General features: G+C 36.7%; 1 protein-coding gene across 1 annotated transcript; it reads right to left on the bottom strand.

Annotated features, from left to right (window-relative positions):
- Window positions 1-20,705, bottom strand: ccnjl (cyclin J-like). The gene is made up of 6 exons (XM_077233438.1): window positions 20,381-20,705; window positions 19,693-19,788; window positions 14,221-14,431; window positions 4,569-4,868; window positions 3,415-3,574; window positions 1-2,323 (listed from the first exon to the last, which is right to left on the bottom strand). Exons 2-6 carry the CDS (start codon window positions 19,768-19,770, stop codon window positions 1,849-1,851), a joined length of 1,224 nt encoding a protein of 407 aa, XP_077089553.1. The 5' UTR covers window positions 19,771-19,788; window positions 20,381-20,705; the 3' UTR covers window positions 1-1,848.
- Between the last annotated feature and the right edge of the window lie 761 nt (window positions 20,706-21,466).

Below are 21,466 nucleotides of genomic sequence, written 5' to 3'. Positions count from 1 at the left end.
TTTTGTGCTTTTTTTTCTTTTCATTTTATTTCTGGGGTTTTCATCCAATTTACACCTGTTATCTCCTCCCCTACCCAAATACAGGCTTTTAAATAAACCCATTAGATCACTGAATGAGCAGAATCGATTCTCTAGTCTACTAAATGTCTAGAGATTCAGGAGACATTGGTTGCAATGTGCAACATTTTCTTGGTGGAAAAATAAATCACTGCCTGGAAGCAGTAATCGTGTGTTAAAACAAACCAAACCAACGAAAAACTAATTCTACATAGTAAAAAAGTAGTGGTACAAAATGAAAAAAATATATACAGTCTAAAAAGTAACAAACTAATGATTACATATTGCACACACAGAGGCTTCAACAAGACAATGACTTGAAATATCAAACAGTGCGTGTCTGTTACAGTGAACACTGTTCTCTACCTATACAAAACACAGGACTTTAACAAAAAAAAACTAAGTTCTGGATTTAAAAAAAATGCAACGAAGCACATGAATGTTCTGACCAATTAAGAAAAAACATAAAACGAAAAGACAAGCCCTGCAGAATCAGCAAGTAAATGGAAATATATTGAGGTAGTTCAAAGTTCAGGACTCTAGGAGAAAGATTTTGATCCAAAGTCCAGTAAAGTGGTTGAAAAAGCTTCTCATTCAGCAGGACGTAAAGCAGACACTTTGGTCTTAAGGCCAGTCAACATAAAGAAATTCATTGTGTAGTCTAAAAAAAAAGAAAAGAAGAATGTTTGGTTAATTTTATCTTTAGTTTACAACAATAATAATCAAATATTTTGACCAAATATTACAGTCTGCTTTAAAATATCCCGTTTGCTTAACAGAAACAAGACGTCTGGACTAAAATGTAAATCTAAAGGTATAACCTTACAGCTGAAGCACACTGTAACAGCAGAACCATCTTTTCTAACCCGAGCGGTGAGGTTAAACTAGTTCTTAGCATGACCATGGAGGTAAATGTGAACGTAATGAGGTAATCTTTACGAGCCACAGTGTCTGATAGGAACAATGAAGTCGTCTTCATAGCGCACGGCAGAACTGCAGGGCGATCATGGCTATTTTTCCCTGTGGAGAGGAGGAACTAGTAAAGCATGGTTTCCTCCAGCACAGATGCCTCCGTCCCCTGGGGCGTCTCTTCCATCTGCCTGAGGGAACCGGAGCCTCAGCGTAACGTCAACCTTCTCTACGGACCGCATCGGCAAGAAACAAAAGGAGCTACTTCATAAAAACATCAGCTGGTTCAATGGTATGTTGTGTGTGTGTGTATTAAAGAGATCTGTACATCCCTGATATGTGGCATGTCACTGTAAACAAGACCAGAAGGGAGACAGGATTCTTGGTCGTAAAGCCATCGGTTCATATAAAAAGCAGCAGCATCAAAGGACCATTCAGCAAAATCCAGTGTGAAAGTTCAAGAACTCGTTTGAAAATGCTGGTGGGATGGAACGGATCTCCACGATTTCTCTTCTTAAGGCTGTATGCTTAAAAAAAAAAGGATATTTGTCATAATCCCTAAGTCAAAAGAGCATCCTTACTTTTTGTTGAGGTCGACAGTTTGTGGCACAGCACTGGAAGAAGGTCCTCACTTGGCTAAATAATCTTAAAAAATAGACATCCTCAGTTCATAAAAATCCCAAAAGGAAGCAGCCAAAGCTAAAAAAACGAGAGCTTAAAGGCTGTTTTTTAAGTTAATACTATAACCTCCGTGGGGTCTGCTCGACTCTTGGCCTTCTGTTTGGAAAGTCTTCGTCGGCGTCCAAGACGAAGCCCCTCGGGGGCGGAGAGGGCGGAGGACGGCGGCAGTCCAAGGTTGAGTTTGTCCTCCCTCTCCTGGCGTCACCTGTCAAAGCAGCCGGCTGTGAAGGTGTGGTGGGAGCTCAAGTAACCGCTCCCGTAAGTCAGACCGAGGCAGTGGCGCTCGGGTCCCATGCTCACCTGCATGGAGATGGGACCCGGGAGGGGCAAGCCTCGCAGTCCCGACGCCAAGCTGGGGAAAGAAGCGAAGGAGCTGGCCGGCATCGAGGCCGAAAGCAGACTGGCCTGGTGAGGCTGCAGATATTCCCGAGAGACCACCGGTCCCAGGGCCTGGCAGTCGGCCAGCATGTGCAGCTGGGACAGTGCCGGCGAGTGTTGGGAGAGCTGTGGGTAGTTGCTGGCCTGGAGGAGCAGCTGCTGGGTGCTGGAGGTGGGCTGCCTCTGCAGAGAGGGGGTGGCGGGGCTGGGGGGGATGAGAGCTTGTGGCTGGAGACTCTGACCGGCGGAAGGGGAGGATTTGGATTTGTTGGCCTCTTTTACGTCGTTGTCATGAGCGCTGAAAAATGAAACGAAAGGCAACAGTAAGGGCAAGGTGAAGTGAAGCATGTGTGGTTTACTTCAGGGAACATTAGGGACTTTAAGCAACAGCTGCTGATGGAACGGCAACGGCAGCCGGAAGTAAACGTTTAACTGCCGTAGTTAAAGAACGCAAAACTCACTAAGCAACAGTGAAGAGTACGGCGTAGGGGATAATTTAATAATTTGAAAAAAATACAAATAAAGAAAGTGATTTTAAAAAGCAGGAGGATTGCTTTAGGCATTTAATGATATACATAAACAATTACAATGCCACATACCATAAAACATAACTTTCTTAAAGGGATAATGTGTAGTTTTTTAGGTATTTTATTATCTAAAATCAATATTTTTATTTATAAATATGTCCTCAATAGTGTACAAATACCTCTGCCAATTATCTGACTTATCCTCGTAAATTAAGAATTTATTATCTTTATATACATGTGACTGGTAGGTCCACGGAGGCTTCCATGCCATTCCGCCATCTTGAAAAACTATAATAGCAGAGAGGGTCAAAAAGTACTAGGCCAACACGTTTCCACAACGCGTTTTCATTCAGAGCCAGCGTCACGTAACAGTGAGAGGCGTTTGTCGCTGCCCCGGCAAGTTTAAAAGGCTGAATTGCACTGTTATTATTCATACTGTAACATTCGTTTGTTTGTTGTGTCAAGTTGCACTTTGTTTGAATTAACAAACCTGTTCACCCGAAGGAAAACTCGACGAAGTGCTAGTAGAAGACATCCTGTCATAGCTTTTTGGTCCATAACAGCTACCATAGATGCAATACGCATTTGAAAAAGCGAGGCACTGGAGAGCACAATTCGTTTGAATGCAAAATGCAATTTCACCGCTAGATGAGAGAAATTCCTACACAATGTCCCTTTAATCTTTCACGCAGTAGCGACTACGGCAAATCAGCTGTACTCCCGTAGTAAACGGTTACAGTAGAACGTCGTGAAGTAGCAGTTAAAGTCGCGCCAGAATGCCGTTGCCGTTCCACCAGAGGCTGTTGCTTAAAGTCCCTATTATGCTGCATGAACGAGGGTATATACTGCGGTTTGCTCTTACAGTAACATGAGCTGGATGCACTGCGTCAGATGATCCCAGGAGTAGCCCGTGAGCAGGTGGAGGACAGTGGTCCAGCTGGGGGAGATCTGCAGGCAGATTCTGGACGCAGCTATGCATGCAGCTGACACCTGAGAGGGCCTGAAGCTCAGGAAGGCATGATCTACAACAAACACGCTATATTATATCCTCAGTGATTATATCATGGTTAAGAGATTGTTAGGCACAGGGCTTGCATATAAAACGACTCTAAAAACAAGCAATAAATTATATCAATTAATGATTATTTATTAAGCAGATACAAAATAAAATATGCATTTACATTTGATTAAAAATATTAAAATTTTAAAATGTAATTATTGTACATCATTTTTGTTGTTCCACCTAGTAATTGTAAAGTTCATTAGTCAGTAGGCCATTTACAGTTGCCAAGGGAAAAAAACAAAAAATAATTTATTCAATTAAGGTTCGGTCACATATTTTGACTATTGTACATTGTATTCAAAATTATTATAGGAGTTGTACATTATTTTAATGATGTAATACACACTACTGTGCAAAAGTTTGTGGTCAGGAGGATTTAGTTTGATAGAATACTCCTATTAAATTGATTAAGTGACAGTAATGTTGCAAAAATATATATATTTTAAGTAAATGCTGTTCTTTTGAGCTTTCTATTCATCAAATAATCCTGAAACAGATGTACCACTGTCTCCACAAAAATATTAAGCAGCACAACTGTTTTCAACATTGATAATAAGAAACGTTTTCTTGAGCAGCAAATCAGCATATTCGAATGATTTCTGAAGGATCATGTGACACTGAAGACTGGAGTGATGATGCTGAAAATTACATTTCCAAAATCACAGGAATAAATTACATTTTAATGTAATATTTCACAATATAACTGTTTTTACTGTACTGTTGTTGTTGAACATAAGAGACTTCCTTTAAAAAATCGTACAGACTCCAAGCTATTAAACGCTAATGTGTATTAGAGGTTTGTTATATAATGACGATATAAAAATCATAACATGTCTATCAAATTTAATTTACAATATGAATTGATCTTCTCAAGCTACACTTTTAATTGCTAAATGTTTCATCATCACTATTATTACTGATTTAATTTAAAATAAAACGACTATTTTTCTTACCTTGCAAAGAGACTTCCAGGAAGTAGTGTGTGTACTTGTCCATGAAAGCTTTGGTCTTGGACATGGAGGAGATGGGCCAGCCGTTGTGTAGGTCTCCCTCCTGGACAGCAGCGTGGAGGTAGTAGTCAATGAAGTGTGCAGGTGTGGGCATGCACAGGTTCCAGCCGAACGTCTCCAACAGCAGCAGCTCCATCTTGATGAGGTCCCGCTTGTTGAGGGTGAGGTTCAGGCTGCACATGAAGCCCAGAGTGTTCAGCTGCTCCAGTTTGGGCACACGGTCCTCCTTCTCCTCAAACTTACCTGTGAAAAAAAAAGACCAGCAAATATTTCAGCTCAAATTTCATTTGATCAATGTTACATTCTTGTTTAAATTACAATGTTAAAATACAAATGCATTTCCCTGTGGATTATCCCGCTGTTATCCCAGACATCACATCAGAGATTCATGATGTGCAATGGATGAAAGCAAGGGAATTTTATAGCGATTTCTCTTTTTTTTCACAAGTCACTAAGATCTAAAACATTCTTGATCTAAGAACAATACATCTCTGTGCTTCATTCACACACTTAAGTTTCTATAAAGGGATATGCATTGGCATCAAGGTGAGGCATTTCATGAATTCCTGTAATGAAAGAGCACAGCTGCCTCATGATGAATTAGCCCTTCTCTGCAGAATTCCTTTGTTCCCTTGGTTTCCCCTTCTTCCTGACTCTAGGTGCTAGGTGTTAATATCTTTTCCCCAAAGTCCAAGGCTCCCTAGTATTGCTTCCCCTGCAGTTTAATGCTCCAACAATAAGGGCCCCACGACCTCTGACTTCTGCGGCTCATGGTTGAGCGCACCCAGTCCCCCACAGATCACTGGCTGGTGTGGAGGAGACAGTCCAAACAGCAATGAGAAACCAAGGTCACTCCTTCATTCCTTGACACTTTCAATAAACGCATTCTATAGACAACGTCAGGTCTTTGTCCTATTAAATGAAATGCTACATCTTAAAGCACTATCAGGCCTTTACATCATATACTCGCTTTGCACATATGGATGTGTACCAATTTTTTGAATTTTGATTTTAACAATATTTTGCTGTATTAAAAGCATTTATTATAACATAAAACTGTGCATCTACTACAAGCTGTTATATAAAAGTTCAGTTATTAGAAGAATCAGATGTTAATTTAATAAATGCTCTCACAGATTTAGTAAGTAATTCGTTACACCATGTATTCACACACTCAAAACTCTACGACCTAAAATATTTACTCTAAGTAACCCCAGAGATTAACCGGTCAAAAGAATGTGTGTTTCTTCAGCTATGAGCACTTCAGTTTCTGTGGACTTTTAGAAAATAAACACTCTTTAAAATGCGCTTTTCACTCTCGCTCTAGTTTCTCAACAGTGTATACATGCATCAGGATAATTCTGATATTCTTTCAAATAAGAAATAGCGTTTAGTAGTATTCAGGCTGAATTTTATAAATAGCATTTTATGTTTCCTAAATGCCCAATTAAATATTTTCTTTTAGCGTAATTTGATTTTTTTATATATATATATATATATATATATATATATATATATATATATATATATATATATATATATATATATATATATATATATCTTGAATGGTAATTTGGTCTACAATTATTTCATTCTAAGTTTAAATGTGTATTTTACCAAATTTATATCAAAATGCAATAATATTTAAAGAATAAAAGTCTGGGTCTTGGACAAAGATAAAACAATACAATATATACATAAAACGCTTTTGAAAAGAAGCAAAAACAAATGCTGTGATGTTTTCAAGTTAATATAACCTTCATATTTGAAATCCACTCCTGAAATATAATAAAAGTACAAAATAGAAGAGACAACCAAATATGAAGTTTACAACACATTATTTCAAATCATTTGTATTTTATTACTCTCTCTCTCTCTCTCTCTCTCTCTCTCTCTCTCTCTCTCTCTCTCTCTCTCTATATATATATATATATATATATATATATATATATATAATTACTATTCTCTCTCTCTCTCTCTCTCTATATATATATATATATATATATATATATATATATATATATATATATATATATATATATATATAATTACTGTTTCTCTCTCTCTCTATATATATATATATATCATTACTATTCTCTCTCTCTCTCTATATATATATATATAATTACTATTCTCTCTCTCTCTCTCTCTCTATATATATATATATATATAATTACTGTTTCTCTCTCTCTCTCTCTCTATATATATATATATATATATAATTACTGTTTCTCTCTCTCTCTCTCTCTCTCTCTCTATATATATATATATATATATATAATTACGGTTTCTCTCTCTCTATATATATATATAATTACTGTTTCTCTCTCTCTCTCTCTCTATATATATATATATATATATAATTACTATTCTCTCTCTATATATATATATATAATTACTATTCTCTCTCTCTCTATAAATATATATAATTACTATTCTCTCTCTCTCTCTCTATATATATATATATATATATAATTACTATTCTCTCTCTCTCTATAAATATATATAATTACTATTCTCTCTCTCTCTCTCTCTCTCTCTCTATATATATATATAATTACTATTCTCTCTCTCTATAAATATATATAATTACTATTCTCTCTCTCTCTATATATATATATAATTACTATTCTCTCTCTCTATAAATATATATAATTACTATTCTCTCTCTCTCTCTATATATATATATATAATTACTATTCTCTCTCTCTCTCTATATATATATATATAATTACTATTCTCTCTCTCTATAAATATATATATAATTACTATTCTCTCTCTCTCTCTCTATATATATATATATATATAATTACTATTCTCTCTCTCTATATATATATATATAATTACTATTCTCTCTCTCTCTCTATATATATATATATATAATTACTATTCTCTCTCTATATATATATATATATATAATTACTATTCTCTCTCTCTCTCTATATATATATATATAATTACTATTCTCTCTCTCTATATATATATATATATAATTACTATTCTCTCTCTATATATATATATATAACTACTATTCTCTCTCTCTATATATATATATATATATAATTACTATTCTCTCTCTCTCTATATATATATATATATATAATTACTATTCTCTCTCTCTCTCTCTCTCTCTCTCTATATATATATATATATATATATATATATATATATATATATATATATAATTACTATTCTCTCTCTCTATATATATATATATTTATAACTATTCTCTCTCTCTCTCTCTATAAATATATATATATACAGGCCCTTCTAAAAAAATTAGCATATTGTGATAAAGTTCATTATTTTCCATAATGTAATGATAAAAATTTAACTTTCATATATTTTATATTAATTGCACACCAACTGAAATATTTCAGGTCTTTTATTGTTTTAATACTGATGATTTTGGCATACAGCTCATGAAAACCCAAAATTCCTATCTCAAAAAATTAGCATATTCTGAAAAGGGTCTCTAAACGAGCTATTAACCTAATCATCTGAATCAACTAATTAACTCTAAACACCTGCAAAAGATTCCTGAGGCTTTTAAAAACTCCCAGCCTGTTTCATTACTCAAAACCGCAATCATGGGTAAGACTGCCGACCTGACTGCTGTCCAGAAGGCCATCATTGACACCCTCAAGCAAGAGGGTAAGACACAGAAAGAACTTTCTGAACAAATAGGCTGTTCCCAGAGTGCTGTATCAAGGCACCTCAGTGGGAAGTCTGTGGGAAGGAAAAAGTGTGGCAAAAAACGCTGCACAACGAGAAGAGGTGACCGGACCCTGAGGAAGATTGTGGAGAAGGACCGATTCCAGACCTTGGGGGACCTGCGGAAGCAGTGGACTGAGTCTGGAGTAGAAACATCCAGAGCCACCGTGCACAGGCGTGTGCAGGAAATGGGCTACAGGTGCCGCATTCCCCAGGTCAAGCCACTTTTGAACCAGAAACAGCGGCAGAAGTGCCTGACCTGGGCTACAGAGAAGCAGCACTGGACTGTTGCTCAGTGGTCCAAAGTACTTTTTTCAGATGAAAGCAAATTTTGCATGTCATTCGGAAATCAAGGTGCCAGATTCTGGAGGAAGACTGGGGAGAAGGAAATGCCAAAATGCCTGAAGTCCAGTGTCAAGTACCCACAGTCAGTGATGGTCTGCGGTGCCATGTCAGCTGCTGGTGTTGGTCCACTGTGTTTTATCAAGGGCAGGGTCAATGCAGCTAGCTATCAGGAGATTTTGGAGCACTTCATGCTTCCATCTGCTGAAAAGCTTTATGGAGATGAAGATTTCATTTTTCAGCACGACCTGGCACCTGCTCACAGTGCCAAAACCACTGGTAAATGGTTTACTAACCATGGTATTACTGTGCTCAATTGGCCTGCCAACTCTCCTGACCTGAACCCCATAGAGAATCTGTGGGATATTGTGAAGAGAAAGTTGAGAGACGCAAGACCCAACACTCTGGATGAGCTTAAGGCCGCTATCGAAGCATCCTGGGCCTCCATAACACCTCAGCAGTGCAAAAGGATTCCCGACCAAGTATTGAGTGCATAACTGAACATAATTATTTAAAGGTTGACTTTTTTTTAATTAAAAACACTTCTTTTATTGGTCGGCGGAAATATGCTAATTTTTTGAGATAGGAATTTTGGGTTTTCATGAGCTGTATGCCAAAATCATCAGTATTAAAACAATAAAAGACCTGAAATATTTCAGTTGGTGTGCAATGAATCTAAAATATATGAAAGTAAAATTTTTATCATTACATTATGGAAAATAATGAACTATCACAATATGCTAATTTTTTGAGAAGGACCTGTATATATATATATATATATATATATATATATATATATATATAACTATTCTCTCTCTCTTTATAAATATATATATATATATTAGACATGTGCCGGTATTCGGTAATGCGATAAATCGCGGTAATGAATATGCACGATATTGTTATCGCGGGGACTTCGAAATACCGTGAAAAATAATAGATCCGAATTTAGATTTTTACAACGCGCATCAGCTCATTTTCCATCAACCGCTTAAAAAAACAATGCGTATATGCTGCGCAAAACACGTGCGCACTTTGATGTAAACAATCCCCACATCACATGTATAAGCACTGTGTGAATGCAGTGTGCACTCTAGTCTAATGTAAACAATCCTCACATGGAAAAGAAGCACGGCGGAAGGAGGAACGCTGCCGACTATTTATCCCCCGCATGGCTGCCAACTCTCACGCATTCAGCAGCTTGAGACTCACGCAATTGACACTTTCACACGGTCTCGCGCCACACATCCATTTTCTCACGCAGAGAAAAATCGCGGAGCAAAGAGGACACTGACACCGACAGACTAGACAGAGCAGGTTACTTTTGATATGAAAAAAATATCAGCTCTCAGGTTTTATAACGAAATTCAGACAATAAATACTGTTTTGGTGCTTGTAAATGACGTGACAGATCGCGCGCCTCAGATCAAGTAAACCGATCATCTGTTACTTTTTATTAAAGATACAGTACAACCCACCGAAAGGTATACGTACTTTCGATCAATCAGTGTTTTTCAACCACGGAAAGAGGTCAATAACACTGCAGGAGAACAATTTTGTCACAGAACGTTACATTTACCTCAGGAAAGCCATTTAATGTTAGTTGACTATAAGAAAATAGCTATAGAGAGGAGTATTTTGCTAAATATGTGCACTACATTACATATTTTAATATATGTTTACTTGTCATTATATAATTGTTATTATAATGAAAATTACGGCATATTACATTTTTATATTTATATTATTATTATATTTATATTGTATGCATTATATTTAATTTCTCTCTGTATGTTTACAGCATTATGTGAGATATATTTTTTCTTGAGAAAAAATTTAATGCAGGCTATCTACTGTAGCCTACCTAATATTTATCCAAATGAGTCAATATTGAATCAAGATTGAAATTAAATCCAAGAATTTAATTGAAATCATGAAAATTGTGTTAAGCAATAATACAAACAGTAGCCTCAGTAACTGTACCATGTAAACATTATAACATGTTGTCACTAAAAAATAAAATTAATGTTTTGACAATCACAATTACACATTGTGATGCAAGTTTTTTTTAGATACCCCCAATCCGTCTGTTTCTCTTGTGCAATTAAAATATCGTGATAATACCGTATACCGTGATAAAAGCTCAATCAATTAATCGCAGCATGAAAATTTGATACCGGCACATGCCTAATATATATAATTACTATTCTCTCTCTCTCTCTCTCTCTCTATATATATATATATATATATATATATATTTATATTTATATATATATAACTATTCTCTCTCTCTCTATAAATATATATATAACTTCTCTCTCTCTCTCTCTCCCTCTCTCTATATATATATATAACTATTCTCTCTCTCTCTATAAATATATATATAACTCTCTCTCTCTCTCTCTCTCTCTCTCTCTCTCTCTCTCTCTCTCTCTCTCTCTCTCTCTCTCTCTCTCTCTCTCTCTCTCTCTCTCTCTCTCTCTCTCTCTCTCTCTCTCTCTCTCTCTCTCTCTCTCTCTCTCTCTCTCTCTCTCTCTCTCTCTCTCTCTCTCTCTCTCTCTCTCTCTCTCTCTCTAGATATATATACTGTATATATAATTACTATTCTCTCTCTATATAAATATATATATATTTTATTACTATTCTCTCTCTATATAAATATATATATATTTTATTACTATTCTCTCTATATATAAATATATATATATATATATATATATATATATATATATATATTATTACTATTCTCTCTCTCTCTCTCTTATATATACATATAAGATATATATATATATAAGACTTGAACTCAAAAAACCCCAGGATAAATACAACTTTTTATTCGTTTCACTGTATCCAGCAGCAGAACAGGAAACACGGGTGGACCTTCACAGTCAAAAGTGCCCAGCTGACACACAAAAAAAAACAACAACACTGCGCAACGTCTTTTCTTAATTACCTGGGGTGTACAAATTCTTTTTCATTAGCATCAAACCTCGAGGGGGAATCTGTCACACTAATCTGAATATCAGGAACCCTGCTGAGTGTTTGAGTTCAAACATGCCCCTCAGCCCCCCCCTCCTCCCTCGTCCTTCTGAGGAAAGGGCCAGCCTGCATTTGACTTGCTACTCTACACCGTTTCTGAGCTGCAGCCCCATCAGTTACAGGACAGATGCTATTTCAACAGGGCTTCTTGATAAAGATGGAAATGTAACACGATTAAGCTTTCAACTCATCTTGATTTCATTATTCCTTCAACATGCAGAGAATAAACCTTTAATATCCACAAATATTACCTTTTTTATGTTTACATGCTATCAGATATGATTAAGAAAAACGAGTTTCACGTCATGCATTGTGCTTTAAACCGGTTACCATAACAAACCCCCACCACCTCAGCTCAGGAGAGGAAATGAGCCTGATATCTCGCCCTCTTCTCCTCCTCCAAAGTTTTCAGCAAAAAGAATGAGAGCGGGTGGGTGTGGGGGGCTAATTGTGCTGATAACATCACGCTCAAGTGTTCGTCCATGCATATCCTCAAGCTGCATTTAGCCATCATTCATCGCTGAACATTATCATCTAAAAATTAGATTTGAAAGTCTTGATTCCTTTCCTCTGTTTTAGGAGAGTAATGTTTTCACATGTTCTCAGCTGAAGCTCTCGGCATGGTGCAAGTTCTGCAGACTCAGCCTTCAGGGTGATCATCCAGTGTTAATACCGACTTAATACGAGGTTACGCTCTGACTTCAAATTATACAAGCTTAAAAAAAAACTGAAACCAAACCAAATGAGCTTTAGACAGGCAGCAGTGTTATTTTAGTAGTATTATTATAATAATATTCCTTCATATTTGCAGTTAGCATTTATTTTTATATTTGCCATTTTCTTTTAAATTTCAGTTTTAGTATTTGTTATGTGCTTTTTTCATTTTTATTAGTTTTTATATATCTTTCATTTATCTGGTAACACTATAATAAGGTTCCATTAGTTAACTACTTTATATAACATGAACTAACAATGAAAAATAATTTTAAAGCATTTATTAGTTTTAATGTGAATTTTAATGTTTATTAATACATTATATAAATAAAAGTTGTATAATTCAACATTATTTAATGAAATTTAGCTGACATGAACTAACAAATGAAGAAGAATTTTTATTTACTAAAACTTTAACAAAGATTAATAAATACAATGTATTAACATTAACTAAAATTAACTAACGGGACCATTTATTTTCATTTCAGTATTCGTTTTAGTCATTTTAGTACTTTTATTTCCATTAGTTGCCAAAATAGCATTTCTAATTTTTGTTTAAGTGTTTCATCCTATATATATATATTTTTTTTTTTTAGCTTTATTTTAATAAACAAAAATAATTTTTAACAACACTGACAGGCAGTGTACGATTAACCTTTAAATAGGAGCGCACGAACAACACTAAAATCAATCGTAAAATGGGATTTTCTATAATATGCAATCACAAGCAAGTTTGTTTAATGCAAAGAGAGCATCTCCCTACAATTTGTCATAATAAATCTTGGTCTGAATGGAAACTTTGCTAAGCTCTCAGCTTTAAGCGCCCTGTCCCACACACACTGACTCCAGGCGACTCTTATAGAAACCCAACAATGCCCACAGCCGTCTGAATCAATGACTTCGGGAACGGGAGGGATATTTTAACAAGGAGCATGAGCAAAGCCATTATTCATTCAGTTGAAAGCAATTAATTAATGCCTGAACACTGCCAATTGCCGGCCAGCGCAAAACAACCCTCCCCCAACAAGAGTCTGCCATAATACGGGACAGAAGCACGAGAGAGATTTGGCATTTAAAGACAACCTTTAGATTATTCAGGTCATTTAAGCACAGATGCATATGCAGAAAGCAATTTGAATTAATAACTGTCATTACGAAATCTGTTTTCGGCCGCCTTGATCTAGGCTCCAGATTTTAATCTGTGAAAAACACCAACACATTGCGACACAAGTCACCCCCCCCCCCATCTTATCTGTCCCGCTTTGTTTTGTGTGTAAGCAGACGTGCCACCACAGATAACACGCCATGCCACATTACGCAGCACATGTATATCGAGTCAAACTTCCTGGTTTCCGTCGCTATAAATCTACTGGAGACATCAGGCGACACGTCTGCATCACTGCAAGACGGCCTCTCTCCTTTTGCTTTCGTAATCTACCAGAAATCGTCGGTTAGACTTAGGGGCTTGCATCATGCCAACGCAGCTGTATCTTTCTGGTTTGTGCGCTGGATAGGTTGCCTTGGAGACTGAGTAAAAGGTCTTGAGGCCATCGGAGGCCATGCCCTCTTATGCACACAGCTGTCACACAGGCACAATACAACCGCCAGCTAGAGTCAAACACGCTTGCTCCGTTCAATGCGAGCAGTCAGAAAATGAAATGTCTTGAGTTCAATTTCACTTCGGCTACCTGCAGTGAGTTTACAGCCGGATCAGGGAATCAAACACCAGCAGCACAGGCACATAAAAGCATCAACTACAGCGCGATCACATTACTCTTTGACTTACTGGCCAGGAGGAGGCAGGAGAGGGCGATGACGTACAGCTGCCGCACAGCTACGTCATAGTGGTCCATGAAGAGGTCGAGCAGGTAGACGGCCAGGTGACGTGCTGTAGGGCACAGCTGGTATCGGTTACTGAGAACAGCGAGCAGGTCAGCAAAGTACCGGCGCATCCCGATCTGTGGAGAGTGGGCCTGGTACGTCGGCAACTTCAGCTCCTATGGAGAAAGGGTTTGTTACTTAATACCGTAGTACGATATATATAAATATTGTAACATGGTGCATTATAAAAAAAAAAAAAAAAAAGATAAAACATGGTAGATAGATATAAACTGCATGTAATTGTTGTTATTACATTTTACAGCATGATCAAATTCTTGTTTAATGTTGTATTGGCCAAACAACATTTAATCCAAATGTCCACTTAATCTTTATTATTTAGCCTCTTCTTTATGACAGAAATGCTACAGCCAGTGTCATTTCTCGAACAAGAACATGTGGACATCTAAAGATGCTAACTTGCAGCAAGGGTTTAAACTTTTATTTTGAATTCACAATGAACAACCATTTGCAGAACACTGATGTATTCTCCGTCCGTCCTGTGTTGGCATAGGTTTACAAATCTGGTGAAATGACACGCATAACGTTGCATACCAACATGAAAGTTATAAGCAACCCAAACTCTCAGCTCATGCAGAGATGGAGTTTGTTAACCGAGCTGATGAGATGCGCTCTGTGTATTTCAATTATAACAGTGCAACAGTTCGCTATGAAACACAAAGCGTGTCAGACGTTGGAAACCCAAACAAACAGCGCATGCAGAGACAGAGTTTGTGTAGAGCAGCATTTACTGCGCACCGCTCTCAGACACTGGAAGAAACATGTAACCTGTACGCATGTAAATAATTAATGCGTCGCGCTTCACTCTGAAACACACAGCACATATATTTGAAGACTTCAGATGCAAAAGCTGCTAAACGCCACCTCTGTCATAAATGAGAGGACTCTATATTGAGTGAATGCTCTCAGCACAGATTACCGTATTTTCCGCACTATAAGGCGCACTTAAAAGCCTTTAATTTTCTCAAAAAACGATAGTGCGCCTTATAATCCGGAGCGCCTTATATATGGATCAATTGGTTAATTGGATCAATTGATTAATAACGCTCCGCGTCACAGAATGTTCATAAAGCGTTCCCCGTTCACAGTAACCGGGTCGTCTCATTCAAAACAGCCAGCTGTTGCTGTCAGCGAGCCGCCGCACATGAATACTCGTATGAGTCAGGCTGCGAATGTAAATTACGTGCCCGCCCCAGCGCGCTCACGCTTACTGATAAACGCCTCGTCTCCGGCGCCGCGCACTCGCTACATTCCCTTTAGCACATCTAGTGGATGCATAATGCAAACCCAGTCAAACGTTTGACTGCAGTATCTTATGCGCCTTATAATCCGGTGCGCCCTATATACAGTTAATGTTCTAAAATAGGTCATTCATTGAAGGTGCGCCTTATAATCTGCGGAAAATACGGTACACGTTGATTAAATATTTCGCTTCAAACCCGCTAAATCCCAGTCTCAGCCCATTCAGAAATACTGGCTCGTTGGCAGAAACCTCTAAAGTCCACTTCCCTTTGCCAGAAAAAGCCTCGTAGATCACAGAACCAATCAGAAGACGCAAATCAAATCATATGATTTGAAGATGAATGACGGCGTGTGTATGAGCCGGCTTTCAAAAATCAAGCTGCAAGGTTTTATCCTGTTTAAAGAGAAGTTTAGAAGACTTTATACTAAAAATGTACATTTTATGACAATGGATTGTTTAGATTTGACATATATCAGTTTACATTTATTCTGAGCGTAGCGTATATGGTGTAGTTATTGTGTCATGTATGTATGGATGCTTTTAATCTCCAATGGGGAAATTGTAATGCATAAGCAGACATACTTCTCAGGATAATACACTACTATACAAAAATACAAACATACTATACACAAAGTAAAGATTAACAGTGTACAAATTTACAGAATAAACACAAAATACACACAAAAAGTGCAATATGTAAATATGTATACAGTATATAACTACACAGGGTATACAAAAATGCACAGGATATATAAAGTTGCAATTACAAGAGAGGCTGTATAAACAAAGTGTGCAACGTTTTATTTTCCTCAGGTGATATGTGAATGAATGTGACCCACTAGTCCACCAACAGATCAATGTTTTTGTTTTATGTTGTCATTTTGTGTCATTATGGTTATACAGCGTGAATTATTTTTTAAAGCCTTTTACCTTTATTCCGAAAGGACAGTGAGGAGTGACTGGAGAGAGATAGAGTGGGATCGGGAACCGGCCGCGGGTCACATTCGAGCTGTGAGCACTTGGACCTGAATACGGTACGGACGTGGTCACGGGGCAGTAGTGATTCTGCAACTGTTTACTGTGTATTGTCCAAAGAGGTGAGCTTAGAGCTTACAAAAATTTGGTTTTGTAGCAAAAGACAATCAATATTGTTAAACACCACTGAATTGGCCAAAGTGACATTTTTGAAAATAAGGCATTTTTTAGTACTGACTAATAACCTTTTCATTCCCATTAAAGTGAAATTACAGAACCGAAACATAGGAGCCTGAAAAAAAAAAGCTGATTTAAAAGAAAAATGTCAGACGGACTTATAGGTTTTTGCATCTGAAGTATTGTTTCTTTAATTGAATCGCAACCTTTGTGATTTCACAATAGCACTAAGCTATATTATCATTATATTGTCAAGTGGTTTTAATATATTGTGCAGCCTTAGAAAACGGTCTAATAATGCTGTTAATGAATTCTCATCCATGGAATGCGCCACTTCCGGTATTTTGACGATTAATCTGTAAATTGCAATAAAGTAAACAAGTAAACAAGTAAATAGGAATAAAGCACTTGACTTTAATTGAGGAATCGTGACAGCCGTAATATATTTATCTATATTGCTTAATGAAAGTATTAATTTCTTTCCACAAAAAATTTTGTGTGAAAGAAATAAATACCTTCATTCAGCAAACATGCATTAAATTGGATCAAAAGTGACAGAAAATATATTTATAACGTTACAAAAGAGTTCTCAAATAAATGCTGTTCTTTTAAACTTTCTAAATTCTGTTCATTAAGATTCCTGACATGGATCACGGTTTTCAAAAATATATTAAGCATCACAACAAATGTTTCAAAAGCACCAAATCAGCATATTAGAATGATTTCTGAAGGACCATGTGACATGCATGTTATTTCTTTAAATGTAAAAAACGTATTATTCTGTGACATTAGTATGATGGTAATTGTACTTTTAAAGTAAAATAAATATATTTGTAAAAGGGTTAGAAGTTAGAACATGTCAGATTAAAAGTAAAAACTTATGAACCAAGAGCTTAAATTGCATCTAAAACCATTTTTACATAGAGTTGCAGTGTTAAAATAGATTACTTTTTTTTTTCATGCATAAGACCCATTATAGTAATGTCCTTTTGCCAGCATTCTTTGTAATCAAGCAAACCAGAGTCTTTTATGCATCTGATACCAACTGCATAAAAATTACAATTCAAACATACCCGTAAAGGCTACAGTCACACTTAATAAGCGGCTAAATTGTCAAACTCTTTCCAGACATGAGTCCCACAGAGTGTGCCACTTTATAATGGCTGTTGAGGAAAAAGCTGGTTCCTTTACAGGCCTAGCCATCATGTCTCACTGCCATCTGTCCCCCGTGGGGTGAGGGGCTGGGATTTGACCCTCTCAAGGAGCCCTTTTGTAGGGCCTGCTCGCAATTTAGACAGCCCTACAGCTGCTGCTGTATTTGAATCAGACTGTCAACTGCATATCTTGATGCAAATCATTTTCAAGAGAACAAGCTTTATAATATTATTATTATATAATAATTGTGACCATTTTCAAAGCATCTATAAATACTATAACAAGGTAAAGCTAGAGGAAATAAAACTAGTTTGGCTTTGGCACCTCTTTGTGGTCTTACATTTTTATGGATTGCGCACGATAAAATAGGAATTGGCATTTGAGCATCACACACACATGAAAAAAGACATTTACATTGCTGAAGACAGACTAAACACATTTTAAAGTGATGGAAAACATAACATTACAGAAAACATTCTTGCTAAATTTAATTTGTGTTAAAAACAACAACATTTGAGCAAAATTAAGAGCAAGGCTGCTAATTAACCTCCTAAAAGATTTCAATTAATTTCAAAGCCTCTTAGCTTTCGGTATTGACGTAGTGGGAGGTGAAGTCTGCCAACCTCCCACACAAAACAAATTATACTATAGCCTATCTGTGCAAAGATTTATCCCGTAAACATTTCTGCAGAACATTAACTGAGCAATGCACGTTGGTGAACAGAGAGAGATTGTTCTGTCTAAATCAAATCCACCAACCTTCAGATATTTCACTAAACAGCTGAATCACTTTGCATCTCCACTACACATCACACAATTTCATAGTGCAACTCTGACCAACCAGATGGTGAAGAGAATAATGTACCACGGAAAAAAAAAAGTCCATGCAACCCACTTTCTGTCACATACATCATTTCTCCACTCCTTGACACATGCTGAATAAACACAGCAGGATTTAGTAATCTCAAGCTAACAGACAAACTCAAGTACAAACCCACACACGCAGACAGAACACTTCACATTCCAGGCCGGATGTGAGCACACCCCACAATAAACAGGACGGACAATAAAAGGACAACAGACTGCACTAAATAAATGCACTTAAACCTCACTGTCTGATGGGTGCAATTCACTCAGCAGTGAGGAAACAAAAGTTCACATGGTTTAGCAATAGACTTCCTAGTGTTCCAACTCAAAATTGTGTCCAGTTTACCAATAACGACATAGAAGCTCTACACTGGTCTAGACCTTCACATTATTTGCTGAATAATATATATATATATATATAGATATATATATATATAGTAAAATATACAGTATGTATATATATATATATATATATATATATATATATATATATATATACACGTGTGTGTACACGTTACGTTTTGTAAAAAAAACAATAAAAATAAACATAAAAATACACATTTATGACAGTAGTTTTAAAGTGAAAAAAAAATAGAAATTATGTTCAATTTAAACTAAAAGTAGGGTAAAAATAGAGGACCCTGGAGATTTCGTCACAAAGTCCTAGGAAAGCGTTCCTAGTTGTAGATGATATTTAATATGATTATGATCAGGTAAGTGTGTTTTGAATACAAATGTAGATGATGCGATGGCCAGGAACCATCATAAAGCCACAATCAGGGGTCATTTTCTGAGGGCTGTGTGACATTTCACACTTCCCCATCAAAGCTTGGGCAAGTCAAACCAATCCTGGTTTAATGTTTGGCAATCAAGCCAAGCGATGGAGGCCTGGATAATGACACTTGGATTAAGACTGCATTGTGACAAAGCTGTTCAACTCACCTTAATTCGCAGAGACTGATGGATGTCCGCTGCGAGCTGGCTTTTCCACCACTGCCCCTCCGTTTCCATCTTTCCCATTCAGAAAGGGCCCCAATCCTTAAACACAAACAAGAGTGTGAGAGGGAAAGAAGCAATTCCTGTTCAGTTTAGGAACTTCAACTACCCTACTTCTATTTCAGGGCAAATGTCACAGTTCTTCCGGAGAACTAAAGACATGATACAAGTGGTTGCTTGTGGGGAAATTATTTTCTAAATTTACTGTGAGCTTGAAGTCGTCCAGCAAAGTTCAAGCAGTTCATCTCACGCTGAACTACAACAGCCGCTAGTTCCATCCCAGAAATCACGACTTTGTCTTAGTTATTTGTGGAAGACTTAATTAACAACATAAACACAGTCAAACCGTCGGTGTTACAAGGTCACTTTATTTCTTAAACAAACAACAACAACAAAAAGAATCGGTCCGAAATGAAGTGACCGGAGCCGCACATCCACCCCTGCGGCACGCCACGAGACCCCTAGTATTACAGCGATATCAAATAGCCTATACACGAGAGTTGTGAACGAATAAAGCAATGAGTTTCGGGTAAGACGCCATAATCGACCGCGATCATCTAGACTGAAACAGACGCTGAAAATGAAACATAGGAAACAGTATAACACTCTTTAATAAGACAACAGCATGTCTTACCACTGAGACAACGGCGCTCCGGACCAGACCCCTTTGTTTCAAAACTGCCGCATACTGGAGTTATATCCTTCAACTACGTGCGTGTGTACGTTTCAAAATAAATCCCATATCAATGAAAATTCATCCAGCGAATAACAACGTCGCTTCAATGTACACTTGGATGGGTTTTTTTAATCAAAACACCGCCGCATGTGTGTCCAAGTTAACCCTTTGACTTTTTCTCGCCGTCCCGTGCAGTGTGCCGAGCTGTGCTCCCCCAGCGGCCTGAGAGGAGCGGGTCTGCTGATGTTGGTGTGCGGAGCTGCATGCTCGCTCGAAACGGGGAGGAGTCCGCCGCGCGGACATTAACATCATTAAAACATTGATAGATGCAAGACTGAAATGTGTGTTATTATTAAACTATCATATCTACAGGTGGTGAAACTATCAAATCTACAGGTGGTGATACGGTTTCCTGAGATGGCCGAGATTAAGTTGTGATGTCGAGGACGAAGAACAGCATATTTTAAATGTTTTATAATTTAATGCCAATTAATAAATTTGTTATCCTTATTTATGCATTTATCTGATCAATGATTCCTTTTTCAAATAATTACGCATTTTTTCATAATAATGCGTGTTAATTGAATTAAAAAAATAATAATTGTAGCCTACTACAGATTGTTGTAGTCTACAAATGGCTGTTTATTAGTGAAAAATCCATACTAGTTTTGTGAAACAGTGTCCAATATTATATTATTTATTAGTATTATATTATTTAATAATATAATATTATTTGAGATGTTTTGCCTGTATTTGGCCAGCAGGTGGGCCCTGCACTCAGTAGTTTAGGACTGTAGATTCTGCTTCAAAATAAGTTGTCGTAAAAGATAAGGCGTCAATGTAGGCTATCTCCTATGTAGCCTTATAGCCTACTATATAAACTGCAATATCTGATCAGTTTGCTTCTTGTAACGATATCAAATTAATTTTAAGTTAAAGAGTAAAATATATATATATATATATATATATATATATATATATATATATATATATATATATATATATATATATATATATATATATATATATAATTGATAGAGATGT

The sequence above is a fragment of the Siphateles boraxobius genome, unplaced genomic scaffold (genome assembly GCF_051911475.1).
Source record: "Siphateles boraxobius isolate OS27281-9 unplaced genomic scaffold, OSU_SipBor_1 18, whole genome shotgun sequence".
Classification (NCBI taxonomy): domain Eukaryota; kingdom Metazoa; phylum Chordata; class Actinopteri; order Cypriniformes; family Leuciscidae; genus Siphateles; species Siphateles boraxobius.
This window is presented reverse-complemented; position numbering and strand designations above follow the sequence as displayed.

Excerpts from the sequence above, each read along its gene's own strand:
- ccnjl (XM_077233438.1), bottom strand. The coding sequence starts at position 19,770 with ATGGGAAAGATGGAAACGGAGGGGCAGTGGTGGAAAAGCCAGCTCGCA. Across the intron at positions 4,869-14,220 it reads CTCCTGCCTCCTCCTGGCCA|GTAAGTTTGAGGAGAAGGAG; the intron begins GTAAGTCAAAGA and ends TTTTTTTCACAG. Across the intron at positions 3,575-4,568 it reads CCTGGAAGTCTCTTTGCAAG|ATCATGCCTTCCTGAGCTTC; the intron begins GTAAGAAAAATA and ends TGTTTGTTGTAG.